Here is a 21,076-nt window from a genome sequence, read left to right on the forward strand (position 1 = left end):
CTAGTCACTAGGGAGAGGAAGCCAGGCATTGATACATGGTGTCATTACCTGGCACCCACAGGGACTGTTTCCGGGATGGACTGGGCTGTGGGACACATTTTGCACCATGGGGTCTTGGAAGTGTCCAGTGCAATTAGGTAGGGTGTCGCTCCAGGGTGGTGGCACGGCCTGTGTCCCACTTGGAGAAGCCAGGTGTTAGTTTGTCGGTGCCAGGTCCATGGTGCCGTTTATTTTTAAATGGCCAGTGTGCATCATGGCAGCTCCTGCATTAAGCGTCTGCCCTCTGGAAGTCAGTGCACATCATAGCTTCCGGGTGGAGGGAAGGACGACACTTAGCCTTTTATATATATAGATTTATTGAACATTTCCTATACATCAGGCAATGCTTTAGGTGTATGTGAATTAATTATGGACTTCTTCTAGGTCTCTATAGATAAGTAAACACTATCATTCATGTTTTACCAATGGGGAAGCTAGGGTCAAGTCCCAAGGCCAGCAAGTGGCAGAGGCAGACTTTAAAATGAAACCTTTTGATTACAGAGTCTACACTTGACTAGTATGTTGCTCTGATTAAGGTGTTCGTGGTTGTGGTCATGGGAAGGATATGGTGTTAAGACAGAGACAGGAGGAAGAGACACTTGGACTGCTCATATTTCCTTGTTTCCTCGAGTTTCTTTTTCTTTGGTCCAAGTAATTTATTTGCTCCCATATTACTCTGAATGTACCTTGTGGCAATGCCTTTGTGAGGAATATAAATGCCATATATGCCATACATAACAATTTTTCAGCTTCTATGTCTATATGCCAATCCACTGAAACTACAGTGGGAGCAATTCTGCTCCTTATTTGGAATCTAAGGTCACCTACAGTGCTCAAAGTTTCATAGTCTGAGTACAATAGCCCCAACATCTCAAGTTACCTTTATCTCTAGCTCTGTATATCAGCTTAACATTCCTATACACAGCACACCTGTTGCCCAATTACTCTTAAGTTCTTTGTCTGAACTATTCTTCCTGAAATCCCAATATCTATTCTGCCTACAGCCTTTTGAATTAGCTCTGTATACTTTTTCTTATTTTTGTTTGCATAGCTTACTTTTCCTAATAAACTCTTTTGGATTGTCATATACAGTCATCGCTTGATATCCATGGGTATTGGTTTCAGGACCCCCTCATACCCAAATTCACAGCTGTTGAAGTCCCATGTATAAAATGGCACAGTATATGCATAGAAGCTACACACATCATCCCACATACTTTACATCATCTCTACCTTACTAATACCTAATATATTGTAAATGTTATGTAAATAACTGTGACACTGTATTGTTTAGGGAATAACGACAAGAAAAAAGTCTGGACTGTTCAGTAGAGTTGTAACCATAATAGGCCTAACTACATAACACATGTCAGAAACAATGTAATGCATTTTTTTGGAATATTTTTGATCTGTGGTTGGTTGAGGCTATGGATTTGGAACCCATGGATATGGTGGGCCAACTGTACTCAGCATCTTTTTTTTAATTTTTTTTTTATTTTTATTTTTTAATATATTTTTTATTGATTAAGATATTACATATGTGTCCTTGTCCCCACGTTACCCTCTACCCCCACCCCCCACCCCCGCTCATGCCCTCACCCCCCCCGTTGTCCATTTCCATTGATTAGGCCTATATGCTTGCATATAAGTCCTTTGGTTGATCTTTCCCCCTTACCCCCACCCTCCCCTACCTTCCCTCCAAGGCCCGACAGTCAAATCAATTCCTCTCTGTCTCTGGATCAGTCCTTATTCATCAGTTTATGTTGTTCATTATATTCCACAAATGAGTGAAATCCTGTGGTATTTTATCTGCTCTCCAGTTCCATCCATGCTGTGGCAAATGGTAAGAGTTCCTTTTTCTTCTTCCTCTTCTTAAAGAATACCTTTCAGCATTTCATATAATGCTGGTTTGGTGGTGATGAACTCCTTTAGCTTTTTCTTATCCGTGAAGCTCTTTATCTGACCTTCTATTCTGAATGATAGCTTTGCTAGATAAAGTAATCTTGGTTGCAGGTTCTTGCTATTCATCACTTTGAATATTTCTTGCCACTCTCTTCTGGCCTGCATGGTTTCTGTTGAGAAATCAGCTGACAGTCGTATGGGTACTCCCTTGTAGGTAACTGACTGTCTTTCTCTTGCTGCTTTTAAGATTCTCTCTTTATCTTTTGCTCTTGGCATTTTAATTATGATGTGTCTTGGTGTGGTCCTCTTTGGATTCCTTTTGTTTGGGGTTCTCTGCGCTTCCTGGACTTGTAAGTCCATTTCTTTCACCAGGTAGGGGAAGTTTTCTGTCAGTATTTCTTCAAAAAGGTTTTCAATATCTTGCCCTCTATCTCCTTCTGGTACCCCTATAATTCTGATGTTGGTACCCTTGAAGTTGTCCCAGAGGTTCCTTACACTATCTTCATATTTTTGGAATCTCTTTTCTTTTTTCTTTTTCAGTTGGGTATTTTTTGTTTCTTTGTATTTCACATCTTTGACTTGATTCTTGGGATCCTCTTGTCTGCTGTTGGATCTCTGTAAATTATTCTTTATTTCAGTCAGTGTATGCTTAATTTCTAGTTGGTCCTTTTTCATGTGCTCCATGGTCTCACTATACTTATTGAGGGATTCATTAAATTTATTGGCGGTTTCCATAAAATTCTTGAAAAACCTTATAAACGTGGCCTTGAACTCTATATCCAGTCATTTGCTTTCCTCCATTTCTGCCATTTGTGACCTGTTTCTTTGTCTCCGCATTTTGGCTGCTTCCCTGTGTTGATAGAGTGGCCCTGCGTGCCAGGTGTCCTGTAGGGCCCAGTGGCTCAGCCTCCCCAGTTACCTGGGGTGGACACTCTTGGTGCCTTGGTTGTTGTAGGATCACTGGGAGGAATTGAACTCCAGGCCAATTGGCTGTGAGAATCAGCTGTGTCTAAAGTGGGAGAACTTCTGTGCTGAAGACACCCTTCTGGGGCAAGACTTGCTTCAGTGGGGCTTTGGTGCTCACTGTGTCTGCTCCCTGAGTGTGTCCCTTATGGATCTGAGGAGTTGCAATCTGGATGGTCCCCCTCTGACCACTGGGTACAGTGGCTCCTGGATCTAAGGAGTTGCTAATTCAGCCTCTGCCTGAGGCCACACAGCAGGAGCCACGAAGAGGCTCAGCTGTGAAGCAATGCAAGCCGCTGCGGGGCCTTGGGCCTTCTCTTGGAAGTTCCGGGTCTGCCTGGCTCGGCTGCAGTTAGGTACATTCACATGCAAAAGCCTCTGCCGCAGCCTGGGTGGGGCGGGGTCTCAGGGAATCAAAGGGCGGATCAAGGAGCTATGGCTGATTCTCCGCCCGGAGTTGCGGATCTCAGTGACCCGCTAATTGCTGCAAGCACCTCTGAGGGAAAGCCGCCTTCAAGTTCGCCCGCTGCCGGACAGACCAGCTTCTCCCCGTATGAGTCCTGGGTCCCCAGAGACTTCCCGGAACCGGAGTTCAGAGCAGTCGGGAGCTTGTGATTCAAAAAGACAGCCGCCGTACCTCTGCACTTGTACCTCTGCACTTCACCTCCGCAGCTCCTCTGGCTCTCAGCGTGCTTTTCTTTCCTTCTAGTTGTAGAATTTACACTCAGCCAGCCTTCCTGTTGTTCTAGATGATGTCTGCTCTGTCCTTTGCAGTAATTTTCAATTGTTGTGGGAGGCGGCAATTTCCCGGTGTTTACCTATGCCGCCATCTTAGTTTCCTACTCAGCATCTTTTGATGAAAAGCTGGTCATATCTTAGTTGCCACTAGATGCCACAGAGTTGGTATCTTCGGTAATCTTTTTATGACAATCACAAATGGGGAACAGAGATTTTGACACTGCACATTCACCTGACAATGTGGATTGATATCAGAAATACAGGGTGGGGCAAAAGTAGGTTTACAGTTGTGAGTACATGAAACACAAAGTTTATTCTTGTATCATTATTTGTTAAATTTTGTATCATTTTCCATATGAACAACTGTAAACATACTTTTTCCCCACCCTGTACACTAATAGTCTAAGGAAGCCAGGCACAAAATAATACATGAAGTATGAGTCAATTTATGTATTTTTTCAAAATGGCCAAATCTAAATTGTAGTGTTTTATGAGATAAGCTGAGATGATAAAGAATAGCAAAATGAAGGATATTATAAATGGAAAAAAAATGGGTTTTTTTAGAGGAAGGAAAAACTGGTGATTGGATAGGGTACACCAGGGGCTTCTAAGTTACTATTTCTTGACATGGGTATCAAGTGACTAAGTGGCTACTGGCTTTATAATTATCACTAGCATCACGCTCTATGTTACTTTCTGTATTTATGTGTTACATATATAATAAAAGAGCATTAAAAACCCACATCTGCTCTCCCCACCCTGAAGCCAAGTGAATGAATGACCTGAGCAGACCATGCTGCCCTGCCCCCTCCATATGATAAAAGGGACATAATATGCCTGAATTGGCTGCTTGTAAGTTAATAATAAATATATTTTGCTTCTCCATGATTCCTGAGCAGTCTTCTTGGTTTGACTCTACTTCAGTGGCAGATGGGAGAAAATTATGACTCTAAACCTGGAACCCTTAGTCTTGCATCTTCATGTTGAGCTCAGATATAAGGAAATTTTAAAGATCTCACAAACTATTGGACACTTTTTGGCCACATTTAGGAGGTTGTTCATCCTTGCTTAAATTCCACAAGTTAAGCAGATGATGGCATGTAAAGAGGGATTGGTTAGCATACTTTTTCCACTGTCACAATCAAATCACACAATGATTCACTGAATTCTAAGAGGTTCTAATAAAGCATCTAAATCATGCTGTCTCTTTCCTTATATACTGATTTCCTGTCCTTTAATGCACATGCCCAGTATTCTCATGCCCTGGGGACACCTCACTAGTTGTTGTTTTGTTCTGTGATATACTAGAATTAAATCAAGTTGTTACATTTTTTTAATCTTAAAATTTTTTATTACTATTAACAGCTTGTGAAAACATTTCCCAAAATTTATTTTTAGTTTACAATAATGTCTCCCAGTAAATATTTCACTATAAGCAACACTTTATAAATGTTAAAATTCTCTAAGAAATTATATTAAAACTTACAGTATTTTGCAAGTTTATTATGAAACTAGAGGCCCAATGCACAAAATTTGTGCAATGGTAGGCCTACCTTTCCCTGGCTGCCAGCTTCTTGGTCCAGCTTGGGGAATGGCCAGCTTCACGGCCTCACTCCCCAGCCCCCCCTGCACCTGCCTTGGCCTGGTGCTGCCCGTGTCCACTACCACATACACCCGGTTCCCCAGTTCCCCCTGATCAATCGCCCCACAGAGGGTGACCTGAGCTTCACTCTTTGGTGCAATCATGGAGCCCCCTGATTGATTGCCCTACCAGCCGGTGGCCTGGGCCTCCCTCTGTAGGATGATCATGGGGTGATGGCCTGGCCCCCCGGACCAATTGCATCGCACCTGCCTTGGCTGGCCTGGCACCAGTACATGTCATAGTATGGTCATCTGGATGGTCATTTTGATGTTCGGCCATTCAGTCTGCCGCAACCTTTGCAGCAGAGTTCAGGATCTAAAGGAGGGGCTGAGGCACAAATGAAAATACTATACAAGAAATATGAATTTAGAAGTCATGGGGGCCAGGTGGAAACCTCTCTCTAGGAGAGGCACGCCAACTTCTAGCCCGTCTGCTTTTTATTTACTTGAATACACATTTGCCCTTTAGCAATGCATGCAGGCATATCAAAGGTAAAGTTTGGTAAACAGTAAAAGGATTATCAGGTTAGGGAATTGCCTTCAACCATTGAGCCCACAGCAGGGCAATATTATGCTGATATTTTAGCCCTGCTGAATATCAAAGTCCATTGGCCTTCCAATGGGTCTTTTTGCATCAATATGCTAACTACTGTTGGTTTTAGCCTCTGGCATAGTCGATTTGCATATAATGCTTTTATTATTATAGATGAGCTTTTCTTGGGTGGTGTGTGGTGGCAATGTCTGATCTAATGCTGTGTCTACTCAGGAATGGTGTCCTTTTCATTTTCTAGAGGGTCATCGTAACCCTTACTATCTATCTAAGTATTTATCTTTGTTATGCTAAATTTATTGCTGATCTCTTTCAAGAATTCATTAAGTTGTAGAATATTTCTTCCACCTGAAGCCAAAGCATTGCTATCTTATTTGGCAGCAAAATTTTATATCCAATTACAGTTTTCAATATTGTGAATTTGTTAGCCTCTTTATAGACCTGGGTTATAGACTCCATTTTTGTAATGGACCCAGAATTTGTACTCTTCTTAGTACCCCAAGGATCCACAGATGTGCAGAAGGCCTTAAATCACAGCTACATGTTTCATGTCACTATGGCCCAACTTGTTCCAGCTTAAACAGCATTTTTTGATTTTTTTCCAAGTTGTGAATCTAGCCCCAAGTCCCATGCATTATTATCCAGAATAAGAGTAAGGCATCACACTTGCCTAAAAGGTCCTATATGACTACCCTTCATTTCTTCCAGTGCTCCTTTTTACACATTATACTGTAGCTAACCTGGCTTCTTTGAGTACCCTGGGCATGCTCACACAGTTGTCTACTTGGCTCATTGCCTCACATATACCCTTCAGCTCTTTGCTCAACTCTTAACTCCTAAGTGGGAAATTCTCTAATTTACTTAAAAGTGCAAACTACCACCTCCACTAGTCACTTACTATTCCCTTATTCTATTAATTTTTTCTATAGCACTTACCTGACATACTGTATTTTGGGGGTTTTTTATGTCTTACTTCCACTGGCATTTCCAATTTTTTTCATTTATGTTCATAGCACAAAGAATTATGATGGACCCATAGTAAACTGGTGACTGGTAAATGTATTGAATTGATGAACATACTTTTCATGAGGAATTCATTTGAGGAATTAGTAACAGAAAAACTCATCTTCTTAAAAATTGCATTTATTTTATTTTCAATTTAAATTTTTAAGTCTCCTTCAATAGATTTATAGGAGAATTTATTTTATACAAGTATTGTTGATCTGATTATTTGCATCTTGTGATTCTTGGGTGCTTTTCTTCTTAGGTTTAGGCATTTTAGAACCCGTGGGACATATAGATTTTTACCCAAATGGAGGAGAAAAGCAGCCTGGCTGTCCTACAACAATATTTGGAGGTATATGAATAGCATTTTTACATGAATTACATATGATTCAAAATGATGAAAGAAAATCAGTATTTTTTTTCTCCTCTTAAACTGTGGGGCAAAACTTTGATCACTATTGCCATGAATCGGGAGTTATTGGTGAAAAATGGTTAAGTTTTATCCTTCTTAGTTTGTAAAGTTTACCAGTAGATATATTATATGGTCATGGATGAGAACTAGTACACTATGGTTTTAGCAGTTTTAGTTCTTAATTTTAACATTAGGAAAAGTTTTAAGTCATTGAAGGTGCACATGTAGCCAACCAAGTATCATATACCACAAGTCTGGCCTCACAATTTAATCTTTCCTGTCACCATAATATTGTATAAACACAGATTTATAAATTCTTGCACTTTGTTGTTTTGTACATAAATAGCTTAGAAACTTCTTCATGTATGGGATTGAGCTAACTTCAAAGCCTTAGAGAGTAATGCTCTGAGTTCTACAGTGATTAGGAACACACTGCTAGATGCTACTGCAGCAACAGAAGTTTGCTCAAAGGGATAAGGACATGAGAAGTTGGCAAAGGAAAAGGGACATGATAAAGTTTTTAAAATAATCCTCACCTGAGAATATATTTTTCTAGAGAGAAGAAGTGAGAAAGAGAAAGAGAGAGAGAGAGAGAGAGAGAGAGAGAGAGAGAGAGAGAGAGGTGAGAGAGAAACATTGATCAGTTGCCTCCAAAATGTGAGTGGGTCTTGAACCAGCAACCTTTTGGTGTACAGGACGATGCTCCAACCAACTCAGCCACCTGGCCAGAATGGGACATGATAAACCTTTAGTATTTCATAGTCATATTTGACATTGAGTAGAAATGTTAACAGTGTGGGGTTAGAAAAGAGATGTATATACTAGTTATTAAGTATGACTAGAGGCCCATTGCAGGAAGATTCCTGCAAGAATAGGGCTTCCTGCGGCCAGAGCGAAGCAGAAAAGGGAGTGAAACCTGCCAAGGCAGGCTTCACTCCCAACTCCGCCACCCCGCTTGCTTCTCCACAGCTTCCCTCCCTTCTGCAGCTCTTGGGTTCCTTCCATGTTGTCTTCAGTCTTCGCTCAGTGCCTGCATATGCAAATTAACTGCCATATTTGTTGGGTTAATTTGCATACTCGTCTGATTGGCTGGTGGGCATAGTGGAGTGACACCAATTTGCATGTTTCTCTTTTATTAGTGTAGATAGCACCATGTTTGAGTTTGTTAAATTATTGAAATTAAAAAATTGCTGCTAATGATTTCGAAAATTTCTTATAAATATGATGTAAAGGGAATATTAAACTTAAGTTTTAATTTGTATGACTTATTTAGTTGCTCACAATAACACTGCATTGTAGTCAACACTTTAATATTCATGAAACAGTATTGAGTAGAACTTAATTTTTAATTTTTCTCCAATTTTCTTGAACTCAGTCTAATGCATTTACAATTCTTTTGCTTGATTTTTAACACTTAAGGAATACAATTTTTTAAATGTGACCACCAGAGAGCAATCCACTTGTACATGGCAGCTTTGGAAACAAACTGCAATTTTATTTCATTTCCTTGTCATTCATATGAAGATTACAAGGCTGGTTCATGTATGGATTGTGACAACTTTAAAAAGAAATCATGTCCTAGGTTAGGTAAGAGAGATTATTATAATTACTATAATTCTTTTTGGGAAATGTATAGCAAATTGTATTAGTATTTTGCTGCTTCAAGCTTTCCTATTTATTTGTATGTCAACATTTTATAGAAAAATTATCTGTGTAGTAACCAGAAAAAAATAGTTCACTTTTTATTAAATATTTTTAATATGTGTAGTGAGGGGAACTTGATCAAATGCCTTTCTATTTTCAATAGAGTGGAAATATTTGGTGGCTTCATGATTTTTTATATTCAAAAGGACTCATTATCTATTTGTCATCCATCTACTAGTATATTTCCACTAAAGAAAGAGCCTGGTGCATTCTTAGTGGCACTGAGTTTTTTTTGGTTTTTTTTTTTAGTGTTAGGAGCAATTGAAGAGGTGTGAATCATAATCATAGTTAGCTTTTCATTTGCTATTAGCAAGTAGACATGACTCATACATGGTTCACACCTTCTGAAGTGATAAAGCTTGGTAAGAGCATTTAAGTGTTGCCACTTCTGAGAACTAACGCCTGCCAATGGGAAATTTGGTGAAAAAAAGATTCCACATAAAAATAGAATGTTAGAGCTGGAAAGAATCTCAAAGTCTGTTTGTTCAGAGATTCTAAAGAGAATAGCAAAACCCAAGCGTGTCATGAGCATGTAAACATCTGATCAGTGTCATGACAAGGTCTGCCAGATATGTTTCCAAAGCCAAAGGCCTCAATTGAATGGGAAGCAATTACAAAGGCTGAACTGAACAGCCTCCCGCAATTTTCTTTAGCAGGAGGTTTGCATTAAGGTACTGAGAATTGCTATGGAGGGGTAGGAAATAAGCAAGCTTTGCCAGTTTTATTTTCTCATAGTCAGTCCACAAGACAATTTGTAGAATTAGTTTTCTTCATACCTTATTTTGGGGGTTGCTTTTCTGGTCCCATTGCTTTCCCATATAAATAAGAAGCCTCCTGTGAACATATGGATTGCTTCAGGTTACAAGTGAGAACTAGCAATAAACATCTGAATTCCCAGTTTAGTATCCTTTCTACTATATTCATATCTCAAATTTAGAGGTAGCAATGTGGAAACAGATAAATACATGAAGTGAGAAGCATTTTAATATGTACCTATTTGTATAATACATGTTCCTTATAATGTATGTATCTAAAATATATATCACTTACATAATATATAGTGCATATCAATGCTACCTATACTATATATTATATATAATGTATACATAGGCATACCGTATTTATATGAATGTATATGTAGAAGTATTGGGTGCAGTACTCATAGAGCTAAATTTAGTGTTAAAGTTTTATCTAATTGATTTATTCTGATGACTTTATTAAAAAGAGTTACAGGTACGATTCTGAACTTGTAATACAATAATGAAAATGTGTACAAATGGACTGTAGACATATGGAGTACATTAAGTTCTGATAAGATTTCCAGAGAATGGATTTATTTGTAAATCTTCAACTTAAGACTTATTATTGTAATTAAAATATGTGAAATTATTTGAAAAGTTTTGTTATAAAAATCCATGAATAATAATAGCAATAATAATAATAATAATAATAATAATATACATTGATGCTTTAGTTTATTTAGGAAATTGAAATTTTTACAAGCTATTTGATGGAAGTCCAATTTCTAATGTTCTATTTCTCAAATATCAGGTCATCAAGCTGAGCTATGGAAAGATGTTTTAGAAGAAAGAATGAAAAGATCTCTTAGGACAACTGTGTTTTTGGATACTACTGGCATAAATCCATTCTGTAGTAAGTAAAAAATCTTTTTTTAATATATTTTTTATTTCAGAGAGGAAAGGAGAAGGAAGAGAGAAATATAAACGTCAATGATGCGAGAGAATCATCGATCGGTTGCCTCCTGCATGCTCCCCACTGGGGGTCGAGCCCATAACCTGGGCATGTGCAAGTAAATAATAATTTTCCCAACATATTTATAATTTTACAAGAGGAAAAATTTGAAGAACAAGAGAGAATCTTTTAGAAATGTATTACATAATGAATTTATAAGGTGATAGATAAGAAAGCAAAATTATTCTGCTTAGAGATGAAAAGCTTGAAGTGGTTTATAAATAAAAGTTTCTAGTCACAGTCATTGACTTTGGTTATTGAGGGATAAATATTTAAAATAGATTTTCATTTTTAAACATATGTTTAGGTCAGTTGCTGTACATGTTTTGTAGTCACAGTTGCTATTCATTATAAGATATTATAATTCTTTAAACATTAGTGATGTCTTCTATCACCATTTTTTAACTTAAATTATTATCAAGTTAAATTTAGATTTTCATATAGATATAAGAAATAATACAGAGGCCCTGTGTACACTTTATCCAGTTTTCCTCAATGGTAAAATTTCATAACACTGTAAAATATAATATCACTGCCAAGATACTGACATTGATACAATCCATATATCTTATTTATATTTCTGCAAAGAATATGCATGTGTGTGTGTGTGTGTGTATGTGTTTAGCTCTGCACAATTTAATCACACATATAGAGTTATGTATTTACAACCATACTAAAGATATGAAACAGTTTTATCACAAGTATTCCTTGGGTGGCACTTTTATAACCACATACAACACCTTCCTTCCAATCAGCTGTTCCTAACCCCTATTATCCATTAATAAATTCCCAATATTATATTTTGAAAATGTTACAAAAAGGGAATAATTCAGTATGTGACCTTCTAATTGACCTTTTCCCCATACTCAGCATAATTCTCTGGAGGTTCATCCATGTTTTAGTATGTATGAATAATTCATTTGTTTTTATTGGTGAGTAGTATTCCATGGCATGTGTGTACTATAGTTTGTTTAATCATTCATCTGTTGAAGAATATTAGGTTTTGGCTATTAATATAGCTGCTGTAAGTATTTCTGTATAAGTTTTTGTGTGAATTTAAATTTTTATTTATCCTAAATAATAAAAGCCTAATATGCTCTAAGTGTCTGGTCGACCAGTCGGTTGTTCAATCAATCAAAGCATAATATGCTAATGATATGCTAAGACTGTTCAACAAGTTGCTATGATGTGCACTGAACATCAGGGGGCAGATGTTCTGATTGGTAGGTTAGCTTGCTGCTGGGGTCCAGCCGATGGGAACTGAGCAAGATGGGCCTGACACGCCCCCCTCCCGCAGTCCCTCCTTGGCTGGCCAACCTCCCGAGTCTCTCCCCAGCCTGATCATGCACCAGTGGGGTCCCTTGGCCTGGCCGGCACCCTTTGCAATCCAGAACCCCTTGGGGGATGTCAGAGAGCCTGTTTTGGCCTGATCCTGCAGGCCAGGCTGAGGCACACCACTGGTGCACCAATTCGTGCACTAGGCCTCTAGTCTCTTATAAAAGTCCAGGAATGCAATTGCTGGCTGGGGTCAGAAGCTAATTGCAGATTTAACTTTATGAGAAATTTACAGTGTTTTTCAGAGTGGCAGTACCATTTTACATTCCTCTCAGCAAGTGATTCAATTCCTCTGATTCCTTACTAATGTTTGGTGTTATCATAATTTTAAAAATTGTATTCATTCTGATAAGCAAATGATGACACCTTAGTGCAGTTTTTATTTTTTGTTGCCCTGACAATTGAGCATATTTTCTATATATTCTCTTCAGTGTAATAAGTGTTTGTGTCTTTTGCCCATTTTCCAATTGGATTTTTCAAACTGTTGAGCTTTCAGGGCTCTTAATATATTTTTGATAGTATCCTTTGATGGATAATTGGTTTGCAAATATTTTCTCCCTGTCTGTAACTTGACTGTCTTTTTATCTTCTTCACAAGGGGTTTTGCAAAGTCAAAAGTATTTACTGTTGATGAGATTTAATTTATCATTTTTTCCATTAATGGAACAAGTTTTTGATGTCAAACTTAGCCCTAGGTCCTGAAGATTTTCTTCTAAAGTTTTAAGTGTTATATCTAAGTCTGTAATACATTTTAGTTTAAATTTTGTATAATATTTGAGATTCAGATTAAAGTTAACTTCTTTTTTTTTTTTTTTTTTTCCTAAGGATGCACCTTTTTATTAGGCACCATTTGTTGAAAAGGCTATCCTTACTTTATTGAACTGCTTTTGCACCTTTATAAAGAATAAATTAAGCATATTTGCTTAAGTCTATGTCTACTGGGTCAATATTATGTTCTCTATTCTGTTGCATTGATTTATATGTCTAGACCTCACTGTATTAATTACTAGAGCTATGTAGTAAGCCTTATCATCAGGTAGAATTATCATTTATTATTTATTTGTTTTTGTGCTGATTATTTTAAATCTTCTAAAGTATGTGCCTTTTAATATATATTTTGTGTACAAAAAGTGTGACTGGGATTTTGGTAGGGATTACATTAAACCTATAGACCAATTTGGATAAGATTGACATCTTCATTATAAGTCTTTGGTTCTTGAACATGTGATATATCTCCATTTACTATCAATCTTTGATTTATTTCATTAGCATTTTGTAATTTTCAGCATACAGATTCTCTGTAACTTGTTACATATATACCTAAATATTTCAATTTTTTAAGTGATGGTAAATGATATTTAAAATTTGATAACTTCATGTTCATCATTAAAATAAAAAAAAGAATGAATTTTTTTAAAAGAACTTTATTATTGACTAGAGGCCCAGTCCACAAAAATTGTCACTGGCGGGGGAAGGTCCCTCAGCCCTGCCTGTGCCCTCTCGCAGTCTGGGACCCCTCAGGGGATGACCACCTGCTGGCTTAGGCCCGCTCCCCAGGGGATCAGGCGTAAACTGGCAGTCAGGCATTCCTCTGGCAGTCCAGGGCCCTCGGGGTATGTCCACTTGCCAGCGGGGAGCAGGCCTAAGCTGCAGTTGGACATCCTTAGTGCTGCTGATGAGGCAGGAGAGACTCCCAACACCACTGCTGTACTGGCAGCCATCAGCCTGGCTTGTGGCTGAGCAGAGCTTCCCATGTGGGAGTGCACTGACCACCAGGGGGCAGCTACTGAATTGAGCATCTGCCCTGGGTAGTCAGTGTGTGTCATAGTGACCAGTCATTCCCAGTGGTTCTGCTGTTAGGGTCAATTTGCATATTACCCTTTTATTATATAGGATAGAGGCCTGGTACATGGGTGGGGCCAGGGGGATTGCCCTGAGGGGTGTCCTGGATCAGGGTAGGAGTCCCGCAGGGTTGCCTGGTCAGCCTGTGTGAGGTGCTGGGGGCTCTTTTCAGGCTGCCGACAGCCCCTTCAGGGTGGGGGGCCCTACTAGGGTGCCTGACCAGCCTGGGTGATGGGCTGATGGCCGTTTTCAGGCTGGCCATGGCCCTGGGCTAGAAGCAGGTATCTGGGATTTATTTATCTCCTATAATTGAAACTTTGTAGCCTTGAGCGGAGCCCAGGTTACCCCTGGCATCAGAGGCTCCCAGCCCCTTCTTGTGGGGAGGCCATGCCAGCTGGAAGCAGGTATCTGGGATTTATAGATCTTCTATAACTGAAAATTTGTAGCCTTGAGCGGAGCTCCAGGCCAGCAGGGCAGGGGGGAAGCTTAGCTTCCTCCATTGCTGGGGACAACTCATGCCTCCTGCTTCCTCCAGCTCTGTGCCCACTGTCAACTTAGTTGGGTTAATTTGCATATTTGCTCCTGATTGGCTGGTGGGCGTGGCTTGTGGGCATAGCAGAGGTATGGTCAATTTGCATCTTTCTCTTTTATTAGATTAGATTGAGGCCTGGTGCATGGGTGGGGGCCGGCTGGTTTGACCTGAAGGGTGTCCTGGATCAGGGTGGGGTCCTGCTGGGGTTCCTGGCCAGCCTGAGTGAGGGGCTGATGGCTGTTTGCAGGCTGGCCACAGCCCCTTCATGGAGGGGCCCTACTGGGGTGCCTGGCCAGCCTGTGTGAGGGGCTGATGACTGTTTTCAGGCTGGCCAGGGCCGCGGGCTGGTGGGCTGGAAAATAGGTATCTGGGATTTATTTATCTTCTATAATTTAATCTTTGTAACCTTGAGTGGAGCTCAGGGTCGGCAGGGCAAGTGGGATGCTCGGCTTCCTCCATTTCCAGGGGCAACCCAAGTCTCCTGCTTGCTCCAGGCGGCTCTGTGGCTGCCACCATCTTATTTGGGTTAATTTGCATATCTGCTCCTGATTGGCTGGGGCCGTGGCTTGTGGGTGTAGCCGAAGTATGGTCAATTTGCATGTTTCTCTTTTATTAGATTAGATAGTATGACATACAGTATATCACCTTTATACCCTCTTTGACCTCCTCTAGTTTCCCCCCCTTCGCAGGGATAGAGGCGAAGTTTTCTTACTCATGTGTATTTGTAAATAGTGGGATAGTTGCCTAATAATGTCCTCATTATTTGAGTCTCTCAGACCTTCCTTCTCCACCCTCTTGAGAGTATCACTATCTGAAGCTATAATGCTTTGATCTCCAAATTGGGCAGGATCAGGACTAAAAGAAGCCTGTGCTTAGAAGAGCCCAGAGCTCTCTCCTGAGCATTTGTGTTTGGATTGTGGTGTGGTGTACCACTAGGTCTGTGCTGCTGTTCTAAGCAGATGGTTTTTACTGTTCACCTGCTCTTTCCTATTTAATGAGTAGATTAGAAAAGGAGTTGGGACTCCTGTGTGTTCATGTGCTCTCTCCCTCTGAGTAGCACACAATCTTGCAGCATTTGCACAGCTGGCATCAATCGGATAGCAGTGAGATGCCTTGTCTTGATAATCCTTACTGGGTTGTCATTAGAGGAATCATAATTAAAATAACCAGTATAATTGTTGCTTGGAAAGAGTTGGAGGTACAGCAAAAATAAAGAAAAGAAAAACCTACACCCATGCTACATTCAGACATGCTAAAAGTGGTGTAATTTTCTAAAGTGTTTGCCAGATGCTGAGGACATGGTGTGGGAGAAAGCTCTCCTGTGTAGGGACATGTTAAACTGTTAGAGAGCAGCCTTTGGAAAACCCCTGTTTGGTCCTGCTTTCTGACCTATCTCTGCCTCTTCAGGGTAATTTTGTGACACAAGTGATAGCATTTAAAAGCTTTAGCCTTTTAACTCCTTCTCCGTCCTCTGCTGTGAGCCTGAGCTGTCTTCTATGCACTCTGCCTTGTCCACTGTGTGGTCTCTGTGTTCTTTGTTAGTTGGATGCAATAGCAACTTCTCTGTGCATTCCATCTTTCAAGTTGTGTAAAGTTCACTTTTTTCTCAGAGGATGTATGTGGGAGAGGCAGCGTGATTATATTTTAATGTAGAAAATGTGACATCTGGATATAAAATGAAAATAAATATTAAATTAAGTGGAAGTGACTGAAAAAAAATGAAAAACAGCTGGGTAGCAATATTCATATCTGCCAAAATACTCTTCAACGTGAAGGCCATAACAAATGATAATGAAGACCACTTCATAATACTAAAGGGATTGATACAACATTTCCATTTACCCAGAAGTGTTTTTTTCTATCCCTTCGCTTTCATTCTGTGTGAGTCCTAATGCTCTAAGGTGGGTATCTTGTAGATGGCATATATGTTGATCATGTTTTCTTATCCAATCAGCTACTCTATGTTGATAGAGCATTTAAGGCATTTAAATTTAAGATTCTTATTGATAGGTACTGATTTGTTGCAATTCTTACTCTTTATGTCTGTGTTCTTTTTCTCTATATTTCTTCTTTTTACACCAGTCCCTTTAGCATTTCTTGTAGTGCTGGTTTGGTGATAATAAATTCCTTTAGCCTTTTTTTTTTGTCTGAGAAGCTCTTTATTTCACCTTCGATTTGGACTGATAGCCTTGCTGGATAGAGTAGCATTGGGTTTAGTCCCTTGGTTTTCATTACCTTGTATACTCCATGCCATTCCCTTCTGGCATGAAGTGTTTCTATTGAGAATTCACCTGACGGTCTAATGGGAGCTCCCTTGAAGGTAACATTCTGTCCATGTCTTTCAGCCTTTAAGATTCTTTTTTTGTCTTTAATGTTTGCCACTTTAATTATTATGTGCCTAGGTGTGGGTCTTTTGGGACTCATCTTAGCTGGAACTCTCTGTGTTTCCTGAACTTGAATGATTTTTTTCCTTCACTAGTTTAAGGAAATTTTATGCCATAATTTCTCCAAACAGGTTCTCTACTACTTGCTTGGAGTCTTCTCCTTGTGGCACTCCTATAATGTGAATGTTGTCAGATTTCATATCATTCCAAAGCTCTCTTAAACTCTCCTCTTGCTTTTTAATGTTTTTCATTCCAATTGCTGCTCTGAATGGGTGTTTTTTTTTTCTACCTTGTCTTCTAATTCACTGATTCAGTACTCAGCTTCTTCTAGTCTACTGTTGAATCCTTCCAAGATGCTCTTTACTTCAGCTATGTCATTCTTCATTTCCAATTGATTCTTATTTATTCTTTTACCTGCTCTTTTCATGTTGGTGTATCTCTCATTAAGTACCTTAATATTCTCATTATTTTTCTTATCATTCTTATTAATTTGCTTGTAGTTCTCCCTTTATTGTTTGAGCATCCTTATTATCATTTCTCTGAATTATATATATATATTTTATTAGTTAAGGTATTACAAATGTGTCCTCAACCCCCCCAGTAACCCCCAACCTTCCTCCCCCCGCCCGCCCCACACACTCACGATCCCATCCCCCTGTTTTCCATGTCCATTGGTTTGGCTTATATACATGTATACAAGTCCTTCGGTTGATCTCTTCCCCTTACCCTCGCCCTCCCCTACTTTCCTTCTGGGGATTGATAGCCTGATCGCTGTTTCTCAGTCTTTGGATCTGTCCCTTTTCATCAGTCTATGTTGTTCTCTATAATCCACAAATGAGTGAGATCATGTGGTATTTATCTTTCTCTGACTGGCTTATTTCACTTAGCATAATGCTCTCCAGTTCCATCCACGCTGTTGCAAAAGGCAAGAGTTCCTTTTTTTTTTTTTTTTTACCGCAGCATAGTATTCCATTGTGTAGATGTACCACAGTTTTCTAATCCACTCATCTGCTGATGGGCACTTAGGCTGTTTCCAAATCTTAGCTATGGTGAATTGTGCTGCTATGAACATAGGGGTGCATATATCCTTTCTGATTGGCGTTTCTGGTTTCTTGGGATATATACCTAGTAGTGGGATCACTGGGTCAAATGGGAGTTCCATTTTTAGTTTTGTGAGGTAGCTCCATACTGTTCTCCACAGTGGCTGCACCAGTCTGCATTCCCACCAGCAGTGCAGAAGGGTTCCTTTTTCTCCACATCCTCTCCAACACTTGTTGTTTGTTGATTTGTTGATGATAGCCATTCTGACAGGTGTGAGATAATAACGCATTGTCGTTTTGATTTGCATCTCTCGTATAATTAGTGACTTTGAGCATGTTTTCATATGTCTTTCGGCCTTCTGTATGTCCTCTTTCGAAAAGTGTCTATCTAGGTCCGTTGCCCATTATTTTATTGGATTGTTTATCTTCCTTTTGTTAAGTTTCATGAGATCCCTGTAAATGTTGGAAATTAAACCCTTATCAGTGTATCATTGGCAAATATGTTCTCCCATGTAGGGGGTCTTGTTGTTTTGTTGATGGTTTCCTTTGCTGTGCAAAAGCTTTTTATTTTGATGTAGTCCCATTTGTTTATTTTCTCTTTAGTTTCCATTGCACTAGGAGCATTATCAGAGAAGAAATTCCTACAGCATATGTTTGCAATTTTGCTGCCTGTGAATTCCTCTAGTATTTTTCCCGTCTTACATTTAAGTCTTTTATCCATTTTGAGTTTATTTTTGTGTATGGTGTGAGTTGGTGGTCTAGTTTCATCTTTTTGCATGTATCTGTCCAGTTTTCCCAACACCATTTATTGAAGAGACTGTCTTGACTCCATTGTATGCTCTTGCCTCCTTTGTTGAATATTAATTGGGCATAGTGGTTTGGGTCGATTTCTGGGGTCTCTATTCTATTCCATTGATCGATATGTCTGTTCTTGTGCCAGTACCAAGCTGTTTTAAGAACAGTGGCTCTGTAGTACAGTTTGATATCTGGTATTGAGATCCCACCTACTTTGTTCTTCTTTCTCAGGATTGCTGCAGCTATTCGGGGTCTTTTTTTATTTCAGATGAATTTTTGGAACGTTTGTTCTAGATTTGTGAAGTATGCCGTTGGTAATTTAATGGGGATAGCATTGAATCTATAGATTGCTTTGGGTAGTATGGACATTTTTATGATGTTGATTCTACCAATCCATGAACACGGTATATTCTTCCATCTGTTTATGTCTTCCTCTATCTCTTTTTTCAGTGTCCTGTAGTTTTTGGCATATAAGTCTTTTACCTCCTTAGTTAAGTTTATTCCTAGGTATTTTTATTTTTTTGGTGCAATGGTAAATGGGATTGCTTCTGTAGTTTCACTTTCTGTAAGTTCACTATTGGTGTAAAGAAATGCCATGGATTTCTTAGCATTAATTTTGTATCCTGCTACATTGCCAAATTCATTTATTAAGTCTAATAATTTTTTGATGGAGTCTTTAGGGTTCTCTATGTACAGTATCATGTCATCTGCAAGTAAGGACAGTTTTACTTCTTCTTTTCCAATCTGGATGCCTTTTATTTCTTCTTCTTGTCTGATCTCAATGGCTAGTACTTCCCGTACTATGTTGAACAGGAGTGGTGAGAGGGGGCATCCCTGTCTTGTTCCTGTTTTTAGGGGGAATGGTTTTAGTTTTTGCCCATTGATTATGATGTTGGCTGTGGGTTTGTCATATATGGCTTTTATTATGTTGAGGTATGATCCTTCAATTCCCACCTTGCTGAGAGTTTTTATCAAAAATGGGTGTTGAATTTTGTCAAACGCTTTTTCTGCATCAATTGATATGACTATGTGGTTTTTTTCTTTCAATTTGTTTATGTGATGTATCATATTTATTGATTTGTGGACATTGTACCATCCTTGCATCCCTGGGATAAATCCTACTTGGTCATGTACTGCTGGATCCGATTTGCTAGGATTTTGTTGAGGATTTTGGCATCTATGTTCATGAGGGATATTGGCCTACAATTCTCTTTCATTGTATTGTCTTTATCTGGTTTTGGTATTAGGGTGATGTTGGCTTCATAGAATGAGTTGGGAAGTGTTCCTTCCTCTTGGATCTTTCTACATAGTCTGAGGATAGGTTTTAGGTCTTCCTTGAATGTTTGGTAAAACTCCTTTGTGAAGCCATCTGGCCCTGGGCTTTTGTTTGCTGGAAGCTTTTTGATTACTGCTTCGATTTCCTCCATAGTTATTGGCCTGTTAAGATTTTTAGATTCTTCCTGATTAAGTTTTGGAAGGTTGTATTTTTCTAGGAATATGTCCATTTTCTCCAGGTTGTCTTGTGTGTTGGAGTAGAGTTGTTCATAGTATTTTCTAACAATCTTTTGTATTTCTATGGGGTCTGTTGTTATTTCTCCTCTTTCATTTCTGATTTTGTTTATTTGGGTCCTCTCTCTTTGTTTCCTGGTGAGCCTGGCTAGAGGTGTATCAATCTTGTTTATCCTTTCAAAGAACCAGCTCTTGGTTTTGTTGATCTTATGTATTGTTTTTTTGATCTCTATGTCGTTTATCTCCGCTCTGATCTTTGTTATTTCCTTCCTTCTGCTTACTGTGGGTTTTTTTTGTTGCTCTCTTTCTAACTCTTCGAGTTGTAGAATTAGGTCATTTATTCTCATTGTTTCTTGTTTCTTGCAGTAGGCTTGTAGAGCTATGAACTTCCCTCTCAAGACTGCTTTTGCTGTGTCCCATAGGTTTTGGATTGTTGTGTTTTCATTGTCGTTTGTTGCCATGATGTTTTTTATTTCTTCTTTGATCTCACTGGTAACCCAGTCATTGTTTAATATCATGCTATTTAGTCTCCATGTGTTTGATTTTTCTGGATTGTTTTTGTTGTAGTTGATTTCCAGTTTTACGCCTTTGTGGTCTGAGAAGATGCTTGATATGATTTCAATTTTCTTGAATTTGAAGAGACTTTGTCTGTGACCCAATATATGGTCTATCTTTGAAGATGACAAATGTGCACTTGAGGAGAATGTATATTCTGAGGCTTTGGGGTGAAATGTTCTGAAGGTGTCAATTAATTCCATCTGATCTAGTGAGTCATTTAGGATTGATGTTTCTTTGCTGAGTTTCTGTTTAGAGGATTTGTCCAGTGGTGATAATGGGGTGTTAAGGTCCCCTACTATGATTGTATTGCTGTCAATCTCTCCCTTGATCTCCTCCAGAAGATTTCTTACGTATTTGGGTGCTCCTATATTGGGTG

At 39.1% G+C, this 21,076-nt stretch overlaps 1 protein-coding gene across 1 annotated transcript in view; it reads left to right on the forward strand.

The window, feature by feature from the left end:
- The window catches only part of LIPI (lipase I), a 67,936-nt gene that overhangs the window by 13,881 nt on the left and 32,979 nt on the right, over window positions 1-21,076 (forward strand). Inside the window, exons 5-7 of the mRNA XM_036348502.1 lie at window positions 7,101-7,190; window positions 8,775-8,837; window positions 10,506-10,607. Of these exons, the coding sequence (XP_036204395.1) occupies window positions 7,101-7,190; window positions 8,775-8,837; window positions 10,506-10,607 (255 nt within the window). The remainder of the gene's footprint in view (window positions 1-7,100; window positions 7,191-8,774; window positions 8,838-10,505; window positions 10,608-21,076) is intronic.

This window comes from Myotis myotis, unplaced genomic scaffold, assembly GCF_014108235.1.
Source record: "Myotis myotis isolate mMyoMyo1 unplaced genomic scaffold, mMyoMyo1.p scaffold_m19_p_2, whole genome shotgun sequence".
Taxonomy (NCBI): domain Eukaryota; kingdom Metazoa; phylum Chordata; class Mammalia; order Chiroptera; family Vespertilionidae; genus Myotis; species Myotis myotis.